The 19,853-nt window shown below is 35.2% G+C and overlaps 1 protein-coding gene and 1 long non-coding RNA gene across 4 annotated transcripts in view; one reads left to right on the forward strand and one right to left on the reverse strand.

Moving 5' to 3' along the window:
- The window catches only part of GLRA3 (glycine receptor alpha 3), a 192,795-nt gene that overhangs the window by 78,585 nt on the left and 94,357 nt on the right, over positions 1–19,853 (reverse strand). For all 3 annotated transcript variants that reach the window (XM_032298686.1, XM_032298685.1, XM_032298684.1), the window contains exon 4: positions 9,892–10,115. In XM_032298686.1, coding sequence (XP_032154577.1) covers positions 9,892–10,115 — 224 coding nt within the window. The remainder of the gene's footprint in view (positions 1–9,891; positions 10,116–19,853) is intronic.
- The window catches only part of LOC116565202, a 92,629-nt gene that overhangs the window by 70,108 nt on the left and 2,668 nt on the right, over positions 1–19,853 (forward strand). The window lies entirely within an intron of this gene.

Consider the following 19,853-nt stretch of genomic DNA (forward strand, 5'->3'; position numbering starts at 1 on the left):
TGTTAGAAAAGCATACTACCCAGATCTCTACGGGTAGTTGTTTTTGTAGTTCCTAAACCTGAGGAATAGATGCCGAAATCCACTCAAGTTTATTCAAATGAAGTTCTTTTCTGAGAACTCTTTAGCAAGCCTCTTGTATTGAGAACATTCCCATAGAAATTCAGTGTCACAGATTGTTGTCAGCCTTTTTAACATTACTGTTTCTAGTGAGCACCCTAGGTGGATTAGTTTACTTAAATTTCGTGACCCTTGGACGATTACTTCAAATCTTTTATACTGTAGTTTTCTCATGTTTAAAGTGAAGATAACAATAGTACCTACTCCAGAGAGTTGCTGTGAGCAGAACATGAATTAATACATGTAAGTCCTTAGACAAATGCTTCAGCCATAGTACACACTCAACAAACAGTGGTTATTAGTGATTATTAGTACATTCAACCACTCCTAGAACCCTTCATTTACCCATCCCCTGAATTCTATAGTGTAGGCACAAAGATGACTGAATTAAATTACATATTAAGAACTATTTAGCCAGGTATGGTGTCTCAGGCCTATAATTCCAGCACTTTGGGAGGCTAAGACAGAAGGTTCACTTGAGCCCAGTAGTGTGAAATCATTCTGGGCAGCATAAAAAGACTCCATCTCTACAAAAAAAAAAAAAGAAAAATAAATAAAAATTAGCCAGGTGAGGCATGTGCACCTGTAATCCCAGCTGCTTGGGAGGCTGAGGCGAGAGCATGGCTTGACCCCTGGAGGTTGAGGCCGCAATGAGCTAGGATCACATTGACGAACTCTAGCCTGGGTGACAGAGCAAGACCTTGTCTCTTAAAACAAACAAAAGAAAGAAAGAAAAGAAAGGAAGAAAGAAAGAAAAGAAAGAGAAAGAAAAAGAAAAAGGAAGAAATGAAGGAAGGAAGATGGAGGGAAGGAAGGAAAGAGAAAGAAGAAAGAACTATTTAAGCTTTAACAAAAAATAGCCAGCAGCTCTACTAAATATAACCACATTCTTCAAACTGACATTTTTATGTAGACCACAGACATAAAGTTAGAATGATGTATATTCTACAGAGAGTATGCTTGGTGAGTTAGGCCCAATTAACATAATTTGGGACACATAAATGGACAGAGTGAAGCTGCTGAATTTTTAAGAGTCTCAGGAGGATAATCTGGTAATTCATTCGAGTCAGAGTCCGTGACACCCTAGAATAATTCATAGAGTTCAATATTCAAAAGCAATTTTTCTCCTGGCTTAGCTAGGTTAAGTATGATTGTGTAAATTTACAAAGTTCTCTCTGAAAAAGGCAATTGTAAAATTAGGTGGACACAATGTTCTCTGCCTTGTGAAAGGGTTTATTAGAAGTGTATGCACACGTACATTTTGAATGTACACACATTAATTTTCCAAATATCCAAGACTCTCAGAAAGCCAGTTTCAAACGTCGACTTGTAAAATTAATTCTGTGACCTTTTATTTGGAAGTAAATAGCACTCTCAGGATCTTTTCCACCCTCTCACCATGCATGTGATGTCAAATTCATATCCTGGCTATTTTTCTGGCATACAAAAAAGAGACATTACATAATTCTAAAAAAAATAGCACTTGAAAGGAATTATTTGGCAAAGAAAAACACAGTTTGTAGAACTTGTGTCATAAATCATATCCTGAGAAAAATCTATTCATCGACTTTCTTTCTTTTTGTTTAAGGTACAATACAATTGCCCCTTTCACAGCATATTGAAAAATATGTGTCAACTTGGTGGGTATGATACTGAATTTCTTTATCAAAACACTACGTATAAATTAAAGATATGTCTTGACCACATCAAAAGAAAACTAAACCAAGAGGCAAGTAATCACATTCTACTGTTTTGGAAATGAATGTCTACTTGTGTGAGAGGGACACTAAGTCTATCTTTCTGAGACAAGATACATAAACAGGATATAGCATTTCTTCTTTTCCTTTAAGAAGTCTTGGGAAAGACTTTTAGGATTAGTGCCTAGAGAAACAGTAATGTTAAAAAAAGCTGACAATAATCTGTGACAAACAATTGATCTCATTAAAATTCAGTTACTGCCCATTTTTGAACAAGCATTGTCAAATGTGTCTATCTCAACCACTAATTGAATTAAAAAATGCTTGCTGACTCTATTAGAGACTTTGCACATAAATGAGTATTATTATTAGCTTCTAATAATTCTTTATTTACTGTCATAAGAACAATGGCCTCAATTAGCAATTTAATTAATTTTAATATATATGATCTGTAAGATATTTAGATAACACGTCTATTAGACAATGTTTACTGTGTGGTAGGTGGTATTTTAAGCACTTTATGTATGTTAACTTATTTACTCTGCACTACAAATTTACGAGAATAGGTAAATGATATTACCCTGTTTTAGAGATAAGGTAGCTTAGTGGTTAAGTGACTCAGCTGACATTACACATCAAAACTTGAGAGAGCTGAATTTGCAGCCCTGGGGTTCCAGTTCTAGATTTCGTGCTCTTAACCTTTCAGTATAACTTTCTCTCAAAGGCACTGAAGCTTTTTTCATGAAAATGCGTTCTGTAATTAATATGAAATTTAAAATTATGTATTTATTATAATGCAAGAAATGATACATTGCATGCATCAGTTATTAAATTTAAAGTAAAACATACATAAATAATTTTTATAAAAACCTACATAAATAATTCTTCCGAAAGATTGTAGTTAAACTCTAGGAAATACAAGGAATTTCCCGAGATTTGATATAGTTGAATGATTTGGTGTATCATTATGAATGATTTTGTAAAGGGTAAATCACTCTTAGGAGAGATGAGATTGCTGGGGCATTAGAAGGGAGATGAGAATGAGCTTCTGTAACCTACTTCTGGAGTTTGTCATCTGATCATAGAGACAATCATTGATCTCAACAACCCATTACCAAAACAATCACAGTATTGTTGATGGTTTCTTTATGAAACTATGGAACTCTTCACAAAAACATACACAATTACATGTATGCCAAATTCCCCTTACAACAAATATTTTATAGTCTTGTAAATTAATTTCCCTTGAATAAACAGTACTTAAAAAAGCAACTATCAAAATAATTTGCTTTCTTATTTAAAAATTAATGGCTGTCGATGTTAAAAAATACCTATTATCATGCAATTAAACTTTAGTTATTGTCACGAACTTCACAGAGTGATTCTATTTGCCTTAAATAAAAGTTAAATTATTTCATGATTGTTGTCAAGTTGCTGTGCATAGCATCCTTCACATAAAATTTCTTCCTGTGAGTTGATTTTTAATGCAAGAGTGCTTCTGTACTATAAGTAGTAAAGTTGGGTTTGTTAGTAATATTAGCAAAGTGAGAAAGCATATTATATTTAACTGCCTGTGATATAATTCCATCATTCTGTGATAACGATATTACCATCCTCATTTGACAAGTGACAAAACTGAGGACGTCAGTGACTTAACATATTACCATCCTCATTTGACAAGTGACAAAACTGAGATACGTTAGTAACTTAAGAGTGTTGATTTGTGGATTTTGAGATACGTTAGTAACTTAAGAGTTCATGCTGTATTGATTTGTGGGTTTTGAAAAAAACAGAAGTTATACTTTTCTTAAAAGGTAAAAATAACAACTTTAGTGCCTATGGTGTGTCTGGCACTATGCTGGGTGCTTTATTTAGCATATTTTAATACATTATTTCAGGCTCGAGGTAATTAGTATTGTTACTGCCATGCACTTAAGAAAAATGAGCCTTTTAGAAGTAAAAAGACTTAACCCAAATCACAGCTAGTCAATAGCAGAGCCTCGATCTGGGCTGGGAGACATATTCTCCTTCATCCTCTTGTGCCCCTGTACTTCCTCTAGTTTGTATACTAAGACTACAAAGCTCTGATTATCCTTTCATCTGAGCCATTTTTCAGAGTCGTTTATGCAGCTGATCATTTTGAGAGATCAGAACATCTTTCACTTGGACAAGGAGAAGGCTTGCTTACAGCTTGCTATAAATGTAGTGGGTTCCCAAAGTCAGTGGGAGGGAGATAAGTATACATGGAGCGTCATATCAGAGAAATAAACTCTTGTTTTTCTTTTATAGGAAATTAATAGACAATTTTAAATATTTTGAAAACCAAGCATGATATTATAGCAACTTAAGCATATGAATGTGAGTGTTAGACAAATAGGTAAAAAAAAGGCTACCTCTTTGACAAGTGAGAACTGGGGGTAGGGATGGGCAGAACAAAAATACAACTGGTTTTCATATGTTTTATAGAACTGCTTGAACCTTTAATTGACATTCATGAATTATATAAAGATTTGTGGTTAAATTAATATTCAGTGTTTTCATGTTATAAATATGTAATTCTTGTTCATGATTAAGCTTGATAGTTTGTTATAGCTCTTGTATAACTTTTTGTCATATGTAACATATATATACACATAAATATAAGTAATATTTATATTATAAATTTTATAAAATTTTAAATAGATTTAACAATGAGGTGCTAAAAACTATCTGGAGCTCTGTTAGTAGCAGATGGCTCATTGAGTAATGGTCTGAACTATAGGATGATAATATGGCTGCCTAGAGGTTCTTCAAATGCAGAATCTGTAGATCTTTTCCCTTAGGCAAGTTAGCTTCCCAGATATAGGTATATTTATACAGAATCTCCAGGCAGCCATATTATCTATAACCTATATTCATTGTATAATTTATCTATATCTATATCTATACCTATATCTATATTTATCATCTATATTCTTGTCCACTGCTCAGTGGGAGAAGTTTAAGTCTGCCTTTCAGGATTTTAGGGCAAGCAAGGGGTCCTGTCATTTTCATTTTCTTGGTATGATGCCTCATGACAGGCACCAGTTGCTCCTGGGGCCCCTATGCCTTAAGCTCTTGAAAGAGCCTCTCCAGCATTTTCTGTCCTCCTGCTTCTTGCTTAGGTCAAAAGGTTAAAAGGGAGTCTATAACCTGAGTGCATGGGAAGGAAACCAGGAATAGAGGGTCCACTTTTCCTACAAAGCTTAAATAAGTTACACTCCTTTTAGATCCTGGCCCCCACTTTCTGAAGTCCCAGCTGCCTTACACTTCTAAAAATTTGAAAATTCTAGTTATTCTGTTTCTTTTGAATTCCCCTACATTGACTTAGGTTTCCACTATCTCTGTCTAGGTCACTTTTCACAAGTGCCTTCATTTTCAGGCTTCCTAAATATATTTCACTCGTCTGTTGCTGTTTTTTATTTTCCCTGTTACTTTCATCCTCCTGTGTGTTAATGACATTTTTATTCTTAATTCAGTTTATTTCCTTGTTTAGTGGGGTTTCAGAGGAAATATGCATAAATGTGTAAGTTCAATTAGTCGCCTTTGCAAGGACCTGCTGCTACTTTCTTTAAAAAAGCAGGAAAGCCAGATTTCTCATGAAACATCGCAGATGCTCCATTTGTAAATTCGACAAGATTTTTTTCTTTTTCTAGCACAATTTTTGTTAACAAAGAAACTGAAGATTTGAAGCATTTGAAGATTTCAAAGTCCTGTGAGATTTCCAAAAACAACTCAGAAAAAAATGAATTTTTTCTTTGATCGTGCCAGCCAGGATATAGCAAACAAAAACTAGGAGCCGAGAGAACATCTGTTTCATTTGAATTCATACTGAAGGACAAAAGATGCATTTCTGAATTATTTCATACCTTTCCTCAAAATATTAGAAGAAATGCGAGCAATTCATAATGGATGCTGTCATTTATAAGAGACACAATTCCAGTTTATTCCACTACTTTAAGAAACAAAACACTTGAGCATTTCCAACGGACAGAGTAGCAAGGTCTCACTAATCATATTTAAATTATTTAATTTTTCAGTATAATAAACTTTAGTATTCTTTAATATAATGCATTTGAATTGGCACAACTAAGGTGTTAGTACAACTGTCATCTTGAAATCTTCTTAATAACAAGATCTATCCTATTTGACAAATTTTCAGGATAGACAGAGTTAAGTGCTTTCGGCTTTGGTGACATACTGTTAGCAAGCAGCTCCTCACACAAAAAGTAGTCTAGCTTTTGTATTCTATTTTGTTCAACCATGAGGGAAAAACTAAAAGCTCAGTAGTGTGTCCTTTATGTTGACATTGTCCAACTCCAATAAGATTTAAACAAATATTGATATGAGATATGTTACCTACAAACACACACAACTTCAATAAATAATCTAGACATTCCATCTTTGCAAAATGACTATTCCATGCTACCTGGTGATACATTTTTGCAACCTATGCAACCCCAAACCTGTCTGAGAAACAGTACTTCAAAATATAATTTAAAATAAAATGACACCTTTTACAAAAATAATTTTCAACTTAGCAGGAAGAAATGAAACATATTACTTATACCCTATCATGGGTCCCCTGATAACTATCATGAACCCACAGCACAGAAGAATCAGGAATCATGACCTCAGGTTAAGAGGCTTTATAACTTAAAATATATGAATTTAATTGATAAGTGATACATAACTTTGTTCTGAAAAATTCAGATACACATATAGCAAAATGTACAGTTCCCTTTTATTCCTGCCCAAATTCTACAATTCTTATTCATTTCCAAATTGTTGGTGGTTCGTTTAAACTTCTTGTATAGATCTATATATATGTATATTTTTACATACGTAGTTATGCGTGTGTGTATATACATAGACACACACACACATATACATATATATACCTTAAATAAAAGTACACAAAACATTTTTCTTGAACTTAAATATATCATGTAGGCTTACATTCAGGTCTATCTCATGCAAATTATTTCATAATATGGGATTATCATTGTGTTCAGTTATGTTCTTATTAGCGAACATATATAGGCCCTTTTTTGTTGCTATTTCAGTGGGTCCTTTTGTAAAATTATCTTATGTACACGTGAATACGTATATAATTTTGATTCCTAGAAATAGGAATGCTGAAGAGAAGGATAAATGAGTTTCATATTGTTATGTATCTTGACAAATCATCTTCCCAGTCATGTGACCACAGAAAGAATATTAGACAGCATAAAATCTCACTGGTCTTGTTAACTTCTCTCAATGTCTTTCTAAAAAATGTTTTCTCACTTGTTTCTTTCATTTTCCCTCTACGTCTGTCTTATAATTTTTGCCTGAATGGTCAAATATAATTTAGGAAACTCAAAATGAGAAGGAAAGTCTATTATATTCACTCATATTTTTGCTTACTGCGTCCTTTTCTCCTTCTTGATATTCGTATGCTCCTTCTTTTACCATTTTTTTTTTTTTTAGAAAGCTTCTTTGGCCATATTTTCCAGGTAGATTTACTTGTGATAAATCCTCTGTCTTCATTTATCCAAGAATGTCTTGATTTACCCTAGATTCCTGAAGGATATCTTTCCTGGGTACAAGATTCTCAGATGAGAGTTCCTTCCTTTCAGCACCTAAAAAACTATTTGTAGCTTCTTTCTGGCTTCCATGACTTCTAAAAAACATCTACTCTCATTCTAATTGTATTTCCTTTATAGGGCATCATTATTTTCTGGATGCCTTCAGCATTTGTATTTAGTTTTCAGAAGTTTATACATTATGTGTCTTCGTATGAATATCTTGGGATTTACCATGTTTGGGAACTCAACTTCTTGAAACTGTAGGCTCATGCATTTGCAAAGTTTATTAAAATTTCAGCCATTATTTTCTCTAGATTTTTAAGCTTCATACCCTTTCCCCCTCTGTCTGAGACTCTGATGACATGAATTTTAGATCTTCTGTTTTAATCTCACAGATCCCTGAGGCCATTTCCCAGGTCCCACCACCAATCTATTCATTCCCTCTTGCTCAGATTGAGTAATTTTTATTATTCTGTTTTATGGTTCACTGATTCTTTTTTCTATCTTCTCCATTTTTTGTTCCACCCATAAACTGAGTTTTCATTTCGATTATTGTATTTTTAGGTCTAAATTTTTGACTTGGTTTCACTGTATAGCTTCTATTTATTTGCTGAGGCTTTCTGTTTTCCTCATTTGTTTCAAGCATATTTGTAATTGCTCACTGAAGCAAATTTATCATGGCTACTTTAAAGTCTTTGCCAGGTGTCTAACACTGCTGTCTTCTCTTTTGAGACAGGGACTTGCTCTGTTTCCCAGGATGGAGCGCAGTGGTGCGATCTGGACTCACTGCAACCTCTGCCTCTTGGGCTCAAGCAATCCTCTCACCTCAGTCTTCCTAGTTGCTGGGAACACAGGTGCATGCCACTTCCCCCAGCTAAGTTTTGCATTTTTTTTTTTTCTGTAGAGACAGGGTTGTTGCCTGGGCTGGTCTCAAACTCCTGGGCTCAAGCGATCCACCTGCCTCAGCCTCCCAAAGTGCTGGGATTACAGGGAGTGAGCCACCACTCCCAGCCTCATCTTTGTCATTTTGATGTTGCCATCAGTTAATTGTCTTTTTCCAGAATTATTGAACTATGTATGGTTCTTGGAATGATTTCTGGTTCTTTGTATGATAAATGTTTCTTGGTTGAAGCCCAGACATTTTAAATATTATTTTATTAGACTCTGGCTCTTATGTAAACTTATTTAAATCAGTTTATAGGAAGGCGCTATCTTGCTACTTCTAGGTGGCGCCTGTTGTGTAACCGCTCTCTATAGTGACCTGTGACGGGAGAGGTTCCTACTTTTTGTTGGATGTCCCAGCTCTAAACATGATGTCCACTGACACTGTGGTGAAAGTGACCTCGTAACTGGTAGGTGATGTTGAAAGAATTCACTGTCTACTAGGACTTCTCTAAAACCACCCGGCAGGGAGGGAGAGTATGCATTGTTTTTGCAGGGAAAGGGTGGAATTCCTGGCTCTTTATGTGATCAATAATAACAGATCCAAGTCCCAGATTCAGGAATTATATAAGTAACTCTTGGAAATCTACTTTTCAAGAAGTGGCCCAGGTAATTCTTAATATCAGCCAGGTTGTCAGGAATCTTAAAGGTAAAGTGAAAGGCAGCTGAATCATACATTGTGGTAATATTTTTATGTATATGTGTCTTCTTTAAATATTTAAAGGTGAAAAAAATGTTGAGGTTTGCTCATCTCAGGTCCATTTTACATAGATTATTTTTCTGATATATGGGATTTAAAAAATATCCTTGAGTTTATCTGGTCATTCTTTTGGATTTTTGCCCTAGCTGTTCAAGTTTCATCCTTTCTAACACACTGCAAAGTGGTGATTTTGTTGATAAACTTTGAACAAGGCAGAGAATAAAAAAAAAAAAAAATCACTGTATTATGTGAAAATTGATGACAATCAAAACCCTTATCACAATCCCTGGAAAATATCTTATTTATATTTTTGTTACTCATTATTGAGTTATCAGAAGACTATATAGCATTTAAAAAATAATATCAATATTAAATAATAATGAATACTAAACCATACACACAAATAAAAAAGTTTGGACAGTTGAACTCTGGGACTCACTTAACTTTGGGAGTTCATTAAATATGAAACAAATGTAGAGTCAGTAAATAGCTACTTACAGGACATACTTGATGATTTTTGTCACATCTGAAAAGGTTTTCTAAAATGAAGTGATTATTTTAAATTTTTCCATAATTCTTTTTCTTTTTTAAATTTTTTTATTTTTGTAGCTTCTGCATTTGGGACTTGGGTCCATTGTTATTGATCAGGCATATTTGGGAAATTGTATATTAGAGGAACTGAAGTGCAACAAGGATAGGACTTGCTAAAAAATTTGACAATATTTATTAAAAGGTGCAGAATTTTTTTGCATAGACCTGGAATTCACTGTTCGTTTATTCAAACAAATAAACAAAGCACTGTTGTATTTTATTTCACTGAAATTGGCAATTTAAGTCTATGACTCACCTTATTGAATAAAGGACATTTCCATTTTTGAAAATTCTGAGCAATTTGTTGTCTGTAGTGACTTCATGAAAGTTGGCACCCTTTTCATTGGCAAAGAACAAATCAGGTTTCCAAATAGAATCCAACATGGAGGGGTCGAGGTCTAAAGAGTCATCAGGATATTCACTGTATGCAAGGCGGGGATCATTCCATTTTTGACGAAGAAAGATATTCACTCTGTAATCCTATGATAAAGGAAGAAAGAAAGGAAAATAAAAACCCTGCTTTAAAATGTTTAGAATCCATGTCAATGTGGTGCCAATGCAGGTTCATCCACTGTAGAATATGTATCCCTTCTGCGGATGGGGTGTATAGTTAATGGAGAAGGCTATACAAGTGTTGGGCAGAGAGCAGATGGAAATCTCTATAGCTTCCTCTCAATTTTTCTGTAAATCTAAAATTCCTCTAAAAACATAAAGTCAAAAACATAAAACAATTTTTCTGTAAACCTAAAATTCCTCTATAAACATAAAGAGTTTGGGATCTTGTGTACTATTCTTGGGTTTTTCTGAATTGTATCAGGAACCAATGACATCTTTGGGTGCTTGCTTCCTTCAGGATCCTCATCCATTACCACCTAAAAGAGTCATCCTAGTTCTGAGGTTTTGGCCATGTCTTCAGTGACCTATAGCCCTCCAAAGGAAAGACCTCAATTTATCATGTTTACTTGATGTTACATTCAAATTTTACTTCCCTGCTTTGTCGCAATAAAATTCTGGAATGTTATTAGACACTTAGAGAAAGATATTTTCATCTTTGCGTTTATTTTCTAGAATCATTTCTTTTAGTAGACATACAATTACATCCAGAATATATTTAGTGAACTTTTCTGAAAAGCTCTCTGTGTTACAAAATTGACCGTCTGTACTGCTTCAAAATGAAAGCACATTTTCTCACGTTTAACATAGCATGTAAGTTCTATGAAATAAGTAGTTTGAGAAAAATAAAAGCTGATTTTAGAATAATGAAAGATAATAAAGGACAATTGCAGCCAATAATACTTTAAGAAGATTTGGCTGTTGAGGTTTCCCAATTAGATCCTTTGTAGTTAATTTTAAAAGGAGAGAAGTCAATGTTTTCAACCAAATTCTTGCTCATAATTTTGGGCTAATGTGTAGAATGACAGATACTGACAGCTGAGTATATGTGTAGTGTTTGAATATATACAGTTTATGAAAATAAGTACCACATATGTCTTTATAAATGATTTTTTCTAGATTTTTGAAATGAGCAAATAAATTAAATATAGACCTCATTGTACTCAACATTAAAGCAAATATTTGAAGATCACTTCATTTGCATGCAAAATAGCCAAGGCTGGAGATATTCACAGGAACTGAAAACCAGTTTTCATCTATTATTCTATTTATTGAATACCAAATTATGAGACATCAGAATATAGTAACCAGGCAATCACAACCGATACTTTAATAATATCAGAGCAGGTAGATTGCTTATCTTATTGGCAGGTCAATTTCAGGGTTTGTACTGAATGTTACAAATCTATATATCCCCTTGATCAATATTTGTGCCCCGAGTCTAGAATCTTCTAACTGCAACTAAGGTTACATGCTAGATAATATTTTTTCTGCTTGCTACTTGCCCCATGTATCTTCCAAAGTGACAATGGAGCAGTGTTCACTACAACTTTTTACCAGAAAACTCAGGATATTGTGGAAATCTCACCCATCACAAGAATCTGTAGAACTGGTAAATGGGGATATGTGAACAAACTTGTACTAGCCTAGAACGGGTCATCTTCTCTTAGTCTGTAGTCCAGGGCACCAGGAGGCACAGCTGCATGGTTGGTGGCTGGTTCTTGTTTCCTTCACCATTCTCCAGTGTATGCCCTCAATATCATCAAAGGAATCAGTGACTGACCAAATCAGTCTCTGTCTGCTTTATAGGCAGGAGAAGACTGAACAAGGTCAAGTTAGAGTCATACCTGCCAGGAAAGACAATTGACTAGTAAAGAATTTACATTTGGGCTGGGCGTGGTGGTCCAGGCCTGTAATCCCAGCACTTTGGGAGGCCGAGGTGGGTGGATCACTTGAGGTCAGGAGTTTGAGACCAGCCTAGTCAACATGGCAAAACCCCATCTTTACTAAAAACAAAAAAAAATGTTAGCTGGATGTGATAGCAGGTGTCTGTAATCCCAGCTACTTGGGAGGCTGAGGCAGGAGAATTGCTTGAACCTGGGGGGCGGAGGTTGCAGTGAGCAGAGATCATGCCACTGTACTCCAGCCTGGGGTACAAGAGCGAGACTTCATCTCAAACAAACAAACAAAAATTACATTTGTACCAATTTATAAGATACATAGTAATCCTGTTTGAAGCATTTTTTCCTGTAACATTTTTGGATTTATAACTCTGCAGCTGTTCACCACACTTGGGCTAAAATAAAGGCACTCTTTAAGTTGCAGTATATTTAATAAAATTTGATAGAATCTCTTTATCCTTATGTTGTTAGTACTAGTGATAAACTTTATAGATACATTTTCAGTTCTTCTGGGGACAATTTTTGCTCCAAATGTGAGCTAGAAAAGATGTTAGGTATCTTTCAGATTCTGTTTCTAAGTAACACAAGAAAAAAGCAACAGATCATCTGTCACCAAGGCCAAATGTTGCTACATACCCATTGTGATCCTCTTTCTGAAGTAACTCTGTCTCTTAACACATTTAGTGTAGGGAAGTAAGAAGCATATGAGGCCGCTGGATGGTAATAATCCTGTCATTCATGACAGCATGGAAAATATGATTTTGTGATCTATTGTACTGGATGGTAAGCATAGTTAGTAATAATGTATTGTATATTTCAAAATTGCTAAAAGAATAAAGTTTTGAGATTCTCACCCCTAAACTACATTTAGTTAGATGACGACTCTGTTAATTAGCTTGATTAAATCTTTCTATTATTTGGTTCAGGGTCAGGGTTGAAAGCAAAACACTAAAACAACCATGTCCTGAAAATCTTAGAAACTAAAATTTTACTACTCACAGTTTTCATTTTGCTTTGCCTGCAAATGAACGTTAAGATGGAAAGCTATTACATGACCAAACTCAGCATTTCAAAAACGGTTTTTTAAGGCTGATTGCTCATAGCCACAGTATCCTATTATACTCAGAATCCAATTATATTAATGGTTTTTGAATTCTGGCCATTTGTGATAATGTGTAAAGAAAGGTAAGTAAACTGACAGTCAAAACAATACCACCCTAAGAGAAGTCCTTGTAACTAGACTTGAAATAACTTGCCTATAACAAAATTCCCTGGAGTGAAGAAGAAAAGAGCCTTGTACAACAAAACATTTTGTGTATGGAAAAGGTTAAATTACATCTCAACATGCCACTACTCAAGAAGGCAACCTGGAGTGAATTAAAAGTTCAAATATGATTGGTAAAATTTTTTTGAAAAGAAAATGTAGCAGAATATTTGTCTGGCCTTGAGGACGGGTAAATTATTTAAAAAGCACAATAGTGTTGATCATAAAATAAAAGTTAATAAATTTTATGATGACAGAATTAAGAAATTCTGTTCCAAAGCTCATTTAAGGATAATGGAAACATAAATTATATTGCAAGAAGGTATTTGCCACATAGACAACTGAGAGTTGATTAGTAACATACTTTAAAAGATTTCATACCAATAATTGAGGAAAACAAAAACAACTGAGTAGAAAATGGCCAAAACAATCAAAACATTTTACTACACAGGCACCGCAAATGCCCAGTGAATATCTGAAAAATTTGTTCAACCACATTAGTAAGCAAAGAAGTGCAAACTAAGATATTAATGAGATACCATTTTACATTTACTCCGCTGTTAAAAATAAGATTTTGATGATACCAGAATTTGGCAAGAATAGTACAGGGTAAAATCATCCTTTATATGTTGCCGCTAAGAGTATAAAATAAGGAAAAATTAACATTGTGACATCAATTTGATATGTGCATACTCAGGATACAGATATTTTAGTTCAAAGTATAAAACTTAAAGAACCCCTTGTGCTTTTGCAGCAGAAGACATATACAAAACTATTTACAGCAACACTTTTAGCTGCAATAAAAAACCAAGCCAAACCAAACCAAAACCTGGAAACAATTTAAATATCCATCAGCAGAAAAATGCATAATAAAGTGTGCCTTGTCAATAAAATCAAATATTAGTAGTGAAAATAAATTGCTGCTATTTCTAATGATGGGGATGAATCTTAGAAATGTAAAACAGTAAAAAGAAAAAAAGCAAGTGCTGAGGATATAACTAATGGCACCATTTTTGTAAAATTCAAAAGCAAGCAATCTCTGTCTTTCCCTCTCTCTCTCATATATATATATATAAGACATCTCTAAACATATATATATATATATGTTTCTGTGTATGTAAGTATGTGTGTGTGTGTATGTGTGTATGTGTGTGTATATGTATGTGTGTGTATACATATATGTATATATACATATTCATCAATCTAGAATTATAACAGCAAATTTCATGATACTGATTACGTAGGGAAATACTAGGAAACGAGGTAGTAGTGGATTATGCAAATATCTTTTCTCTCTAAATCTAGGTAATGTTTTCGCTCTAAATCTAGGTAAAGGATTCAACAGTGTTTATTAAATTATACTTCATCACATATATGTTATGTATGTAATTATATATCAAATGAAGTCTTGTGATCATAAGAATCCTTCTAGCTGAAGAGGAGGAAGAGAGTCAGTGCCAAAATGATGTGATGTGAAACTGACTGGGTCTCTGCTGGAGGAAAAGGGCCAAGAAAAAGCTGAAGAAACTGGGCACCCTCTAGAAGTTGTAAAAGTGATGGAATGGATTCTCTCCAAAGCCTCCAGAAAGAACGCAGCCCTGTAGACACCTTGAATTTAGTCTAACAAAACACACTGGACTTCTGACCTTGAAAAGTGTAAGATAGTACATTTGTGTTGTTTAAGTCACTTGCAGTATACATATTTTTAAAATTTTCTGCATGTTATGCTTTTTTGACGTCTTAAAAAACCCTTCTGGCTGAGGAGAGACTACCTCTCCCAGGACCAGTCAAATTTCAGAGATAGCAAAGGGCCCAGCCTGGAGCACATCTTGAGTACACAAACTAACGACCTCAGAGCCTTCCTTCCTCTATAGCTCGTGCACCCGGAGGATCATGTTTCTGTGCCATAATCATCTCGGGGCTGGGTACCAGGCAACTAGAAACCATCTCTATAGCCCAAAGCCTAGGAAAATTATTCAAACCAGGCAACCGTAAAGAAACCGTTCATCTTGCCCTGCCTGCCTTTGCAGAAGAAACCCCAATAATAGCTGTGGCTTAAACTTTCATGCTCCTACCTCGTGCCTCCTCACAACCTGGTGTCTTTCCCACACAGCCCTGCATGGCACACTGTGCCTTTTGTCTCTAGGACCCGTGAGTATAATAAACTGTGTTTTTCCTGAGCCTCCCTGCCTCTTCTTGTGGCCACACGTGACTGACCATCTCATAGAAGAATAGAAATGCCACTAAATTTGTGGCAATTTGTGACAGTAGCAATAGAAAACCAGTATATCTTTTAGAACTGATTTACCTACAATATTACTACCAGTTTTTGAAGACATCTCTAAAACAATAGATTTTTTAAAATTCTTTTGCCAGTAATTGGAAAAGGTAGAACATTTAAGGCAACTATTACTGGATTCATACCCAGATGGAAAAAATAATCCAGAATTCTTTCTGTTTTAAAAAACCCTAATCAGAGATCCTAGCGAATTTCAAAATGATCAGAAAATAACTCACCTTTGTCAAATAAACAAGAACAAAGTTCAAACTCCCTACCAATGTCTCACTGGTTTAGCTGTATCAGGTTTTACAGTTCTGAAGTACTGCACAACATAGGTTCCCAGGCATCAGGAAACACAGAATATGGACACCCAAGGGTGGAATAATTGCTTCTAACATCACCTCTGTAATATCCCTCATGTTGCCTATACCATCTGCTCTATGAACCCCACCACAGGGATGGTGGTCATATGGGGCCGCTGATTCTGACATAATGGCCCACTGGGAACGTGCCTTTCAATTCTCAGTTCCTAAAGCAACAGGGAAGAAAGTCATTTTATAAGAACTCTTTAGAGGCTTAAAAGGTTATCTCAAACCTCCCTCTGACTTCTCCATTTTCCATGTGTACAATTATTCTCTTAGAAAAGGGAAGAATTATTTTAAAATTCCAAAACTTTTAAAAAAGCAATCTAATTGTGTACCAACTCTGGAAAGATACAATTAAGAGGGATGGATTATAACATAAAATGTGCTGGATCCCTGAAATAACGCTCTTTATATCTGATTGAGATATGAACAGTGTTATTTCATGGATACAGCACAATCTAATATTTAACTTGTATAAATATAAGATTGAAAATTAAAATACTAGCAAAAACAATACAAAGTGGTATTCCATTTAGAAGACTGCCCAGTCCATACCCTCTAATGTAATAATTTCTGGAGAGGTTAACTTAGTTCATGGGAACATTCTTCCAGAAGCTGAAAGAATTGATTTCAACTAACATAGTTCATTCAGTTTGTGGGTACCTGGCTTTAGGTATAAACACTCACAAAGGGCCAGTATTCCCAGTAGCTGCTTGCTGTCAATGAAAACTAGTCATTTTTTTTGCTCTTGGGTTGCAAGGTAACAAGTTATTCTCCCCCTAAGTTGCTGGACACCAGTGCTCCACAAGACCCCATTCAGCCACCAGTCCCTTCTGTTTGATGCTTGCTTAACATTTCTTTATTATTGTTGTTATACCTTAAGATCTGAAGTACATGTGCAGAGGTGCATGTTTGTTACATAGGTATATACGTGCCATGGTGGTTTGCTGCACCCATCACCCTGTCATCTACATTAGGTATTTCTCCTAATGCTATACCTCCCCTGTCCCCCAACCCTGCTATCCCTCCCCCAGCCCCCAACACCTGACAGGCCCCTGTGTGATGATCCCTTCCCTGTGTCCACGTGTTCTCATTGTGACATTTCTACTCAATTCTCCTTTGACTGCCAATTGTATACCTAATGTTCAGCCTTTTAAAAACTGTGCTAGACAACCGGATGGACTGCTCTCTGTCTTCACAGCAAGTTGCATCAACAAGGCTGAGGGTGGGGGAAAAAATGGCAGAAGTTTTTGCATCATTTTTCTGCCCACTTCTTAGCTCCAAAACTCCAATTCACTCCATTTTGTGTTATACCAACTATGAAGGGGAAGCTTAAATATTTCTCCTGGTTTAGACAATGCAGATGTGGAAGTCCACTAGTTCCAATGGAATATTCCTTCTTCATTGACTCTACTGCTACTTGATGTTAATTACATAATTTGCATGCTAAATTAATCATTTACACATAAGACATTATTTTGCATTTTATTTATTTATTTTTGAGATGGAGTCTTGCTCTGTTGCCAAGGTTGGAATGCAGTGGCGCCAACTCGGCTCACTAACCTCCTCCTGATTCAAAGGATTCTCCTGCCTCAGCCTCCAGAGTAGCTGGGATTACAGGTGCACACCACCACGCCTGGCTAATTTTTGCATTTTTTAAGTAGAGATGGGATTTCGCCATGCTGGCCAGGCTGGTCTGGAACTCCTGACCTCAGGTGATCTGCCCACCTTGGCCTCCCAAAGTGCTGGGATTACAGGCATAAGCCGCCATGCCTGGCCTCATTTTGTATATTTAATACGTGGGCATCTGATTATTATTATAATTTTTGGACTTCCACTAAACAATTGTTCTACTACTGAAAAATATGACTTGGGTCCTAAAACAATGGAAGTCTCTGGGAAAATGAACTATAATTTTGTCTTTGTGATAGTCTATTGTCAATCAACACTACAAATGCTCTTCAAATCAGAATTCTAAGAATTTCTTCCCAGTCATGGGAAGAAAAGTTTTTGAGAAAAGTTGAGAGATTCTTCATAATTTTAAGGTAGATAATAATGTCATAGAATAATAATTTTTGAAGATATTCCAACTGGTGTGTTTCCTTGAATGTCTGATGTAAACTCTATTATATTTTATTATATGTGTGTTTTTAAAATTTTGGTCAAATACATATAACATTTATCATCAGTGACATTTTGTATATTAAGAGCATTATACAGCCGTCACCACCACTACCTAGTTTCACATCACTGTTTTCACCCCAAAAGGAAACCCCAAACCCATTTAGTGGCCTTCTTTCCTCCTCCTGTAGTCACTGGCAACCATTCATCTACTTTCTGTCTCCATAGATCTGCCTACTCTGGATATTTCGAATAAAGAGAATCACACTATATGTGACTTTCTGTGTCTGGCTTCTTTCACTTAGCATAAGTTTTTACAAGGTTTTACGGTCTATTTAAGAACACAGAGGTCATTTGTTTATGGAAACGTGAATGGTCTTATTGAGAGAATTATATATACAAGGTGATATAGTTTCAGAGGTGTATTTTTGGAAGTGAGTGCTTTATACGTAATGACGTATATGTATATAGATAAACCATCATCTGTGTATATATGTATTATACATAAAACCCATGGGAATCCACAATCATCATAAAAGATGAAAACAACAGTTACGATTAATCGAATGATACTAACTTTCAGGCATAAAACTAGATGCTTTAAAAATAATCTGGAATTGAAAAAATAATGAGTAAAATTTGCTCTGTATGTAAAGTTTCAGGTCATGCTGCAGCTTGTAAGGGCCTAAGAGCTTCATCTTGCATACAAGTACTTTTCATGATAGCGGTATCTGACACTGTCAGCGTTTTATCTATTTACTTCTCACTAATCAGGGATTTTTTTTTTTTATATCCTATGTAACTTGGGACTAATGTTACAGAACTAACAAAGAAAAAAAGATTTATTTGGGGCCTGTGTAAGATCAAATTTTTTACCAAAGTAAACAAATTATGTGAATCAAGTTTGTTTACCTCAAGTGTTTCCAGTTTAAAGATATGTATATTTTTAGTTATATAAATACATATTTAAAAATTTCATCAATTTTAAATCTCACACTTCCCTTCACAATTTTAATGAGCTATTAACATTTAGTAGCTTGGCATTTGATAAAAGATATGGTTTAGTAAATAAGAACAAAAGAATCGTCATTATTGGCAGAGAGCTTTGTTGTATTTGACATTTGTCCTCAGTTAGAAAACTGAACATGTAAATAAAAGCGTTCCAATAATTATTTTCCCATTGTTCTGAATGCAAAGACTTTTTATTTTTGAGATGGTCTTGCTCTGTCTCCTAGGCTGGAGTGCAGTGGTGCAATCTCGACTCACTGAGACCTCTGCCCCCTTGATACAAGTAATTTTCATGCCTCAGCTCTGAATACCTGGGATTACATGCTCCTGCCACCACATCTGGCTAATTTTTGTATTTTTAGTATAGACAGGGTTTCTTCATGTTGGTCAGGCTGGTCTCAAACTCGTGACCTCATCTGACCCGCCCACCTTGCCCTCCCAAAGTGCTGGGATTACAGGCATGAGCCACTGTGCCCAGCCAACACTCATGTTTGTTATCACACTTTTACATTTTAACTGATATTTAAATTTTCAGAAATTTAAACCACTTATTGTCTTTTGGGAATTTTAAATTCATGACTGCTTATATGGCATATCACTATCTATGAAATGTGATAGGTTAAAAACTAAAGAGAAAATGTTCCACTTTGGAAGAAATTTAGCTAATTAAATGTTATATGTCAAAGAAAAAATTAAATTGCGTTTTTCCTTTTGAGCAATCTAGATGTTTAACTGGTTTGTTTTGTTTTGTTTTGTTTTGTTTTTTCTTTTTCTTTCTTTTTTTTTTTGAGATGGAGTCTTGCTCTTTTGCCAGGCTGGAGTGCAGTGGCACTATTTTGGCTCACTGCAACCTCCATCTCCCGGATTCAAGCAATTCTCCTGCCT

This window comes from Sapajus apella, unplaced genomic scaffold (assembly GCF_009761245.1).
Source record: "Sapajus apella isolate SASKATOON/1434 unplaced genomic scaffold, GSC_monkey_1.0 scaffold39, whole genome shotgun sequence".
NCBI lineage: Eukaryota > Metazoa > Chordata > Mammalia > Primates > Cebidae > Sapajus > Sapajus apella.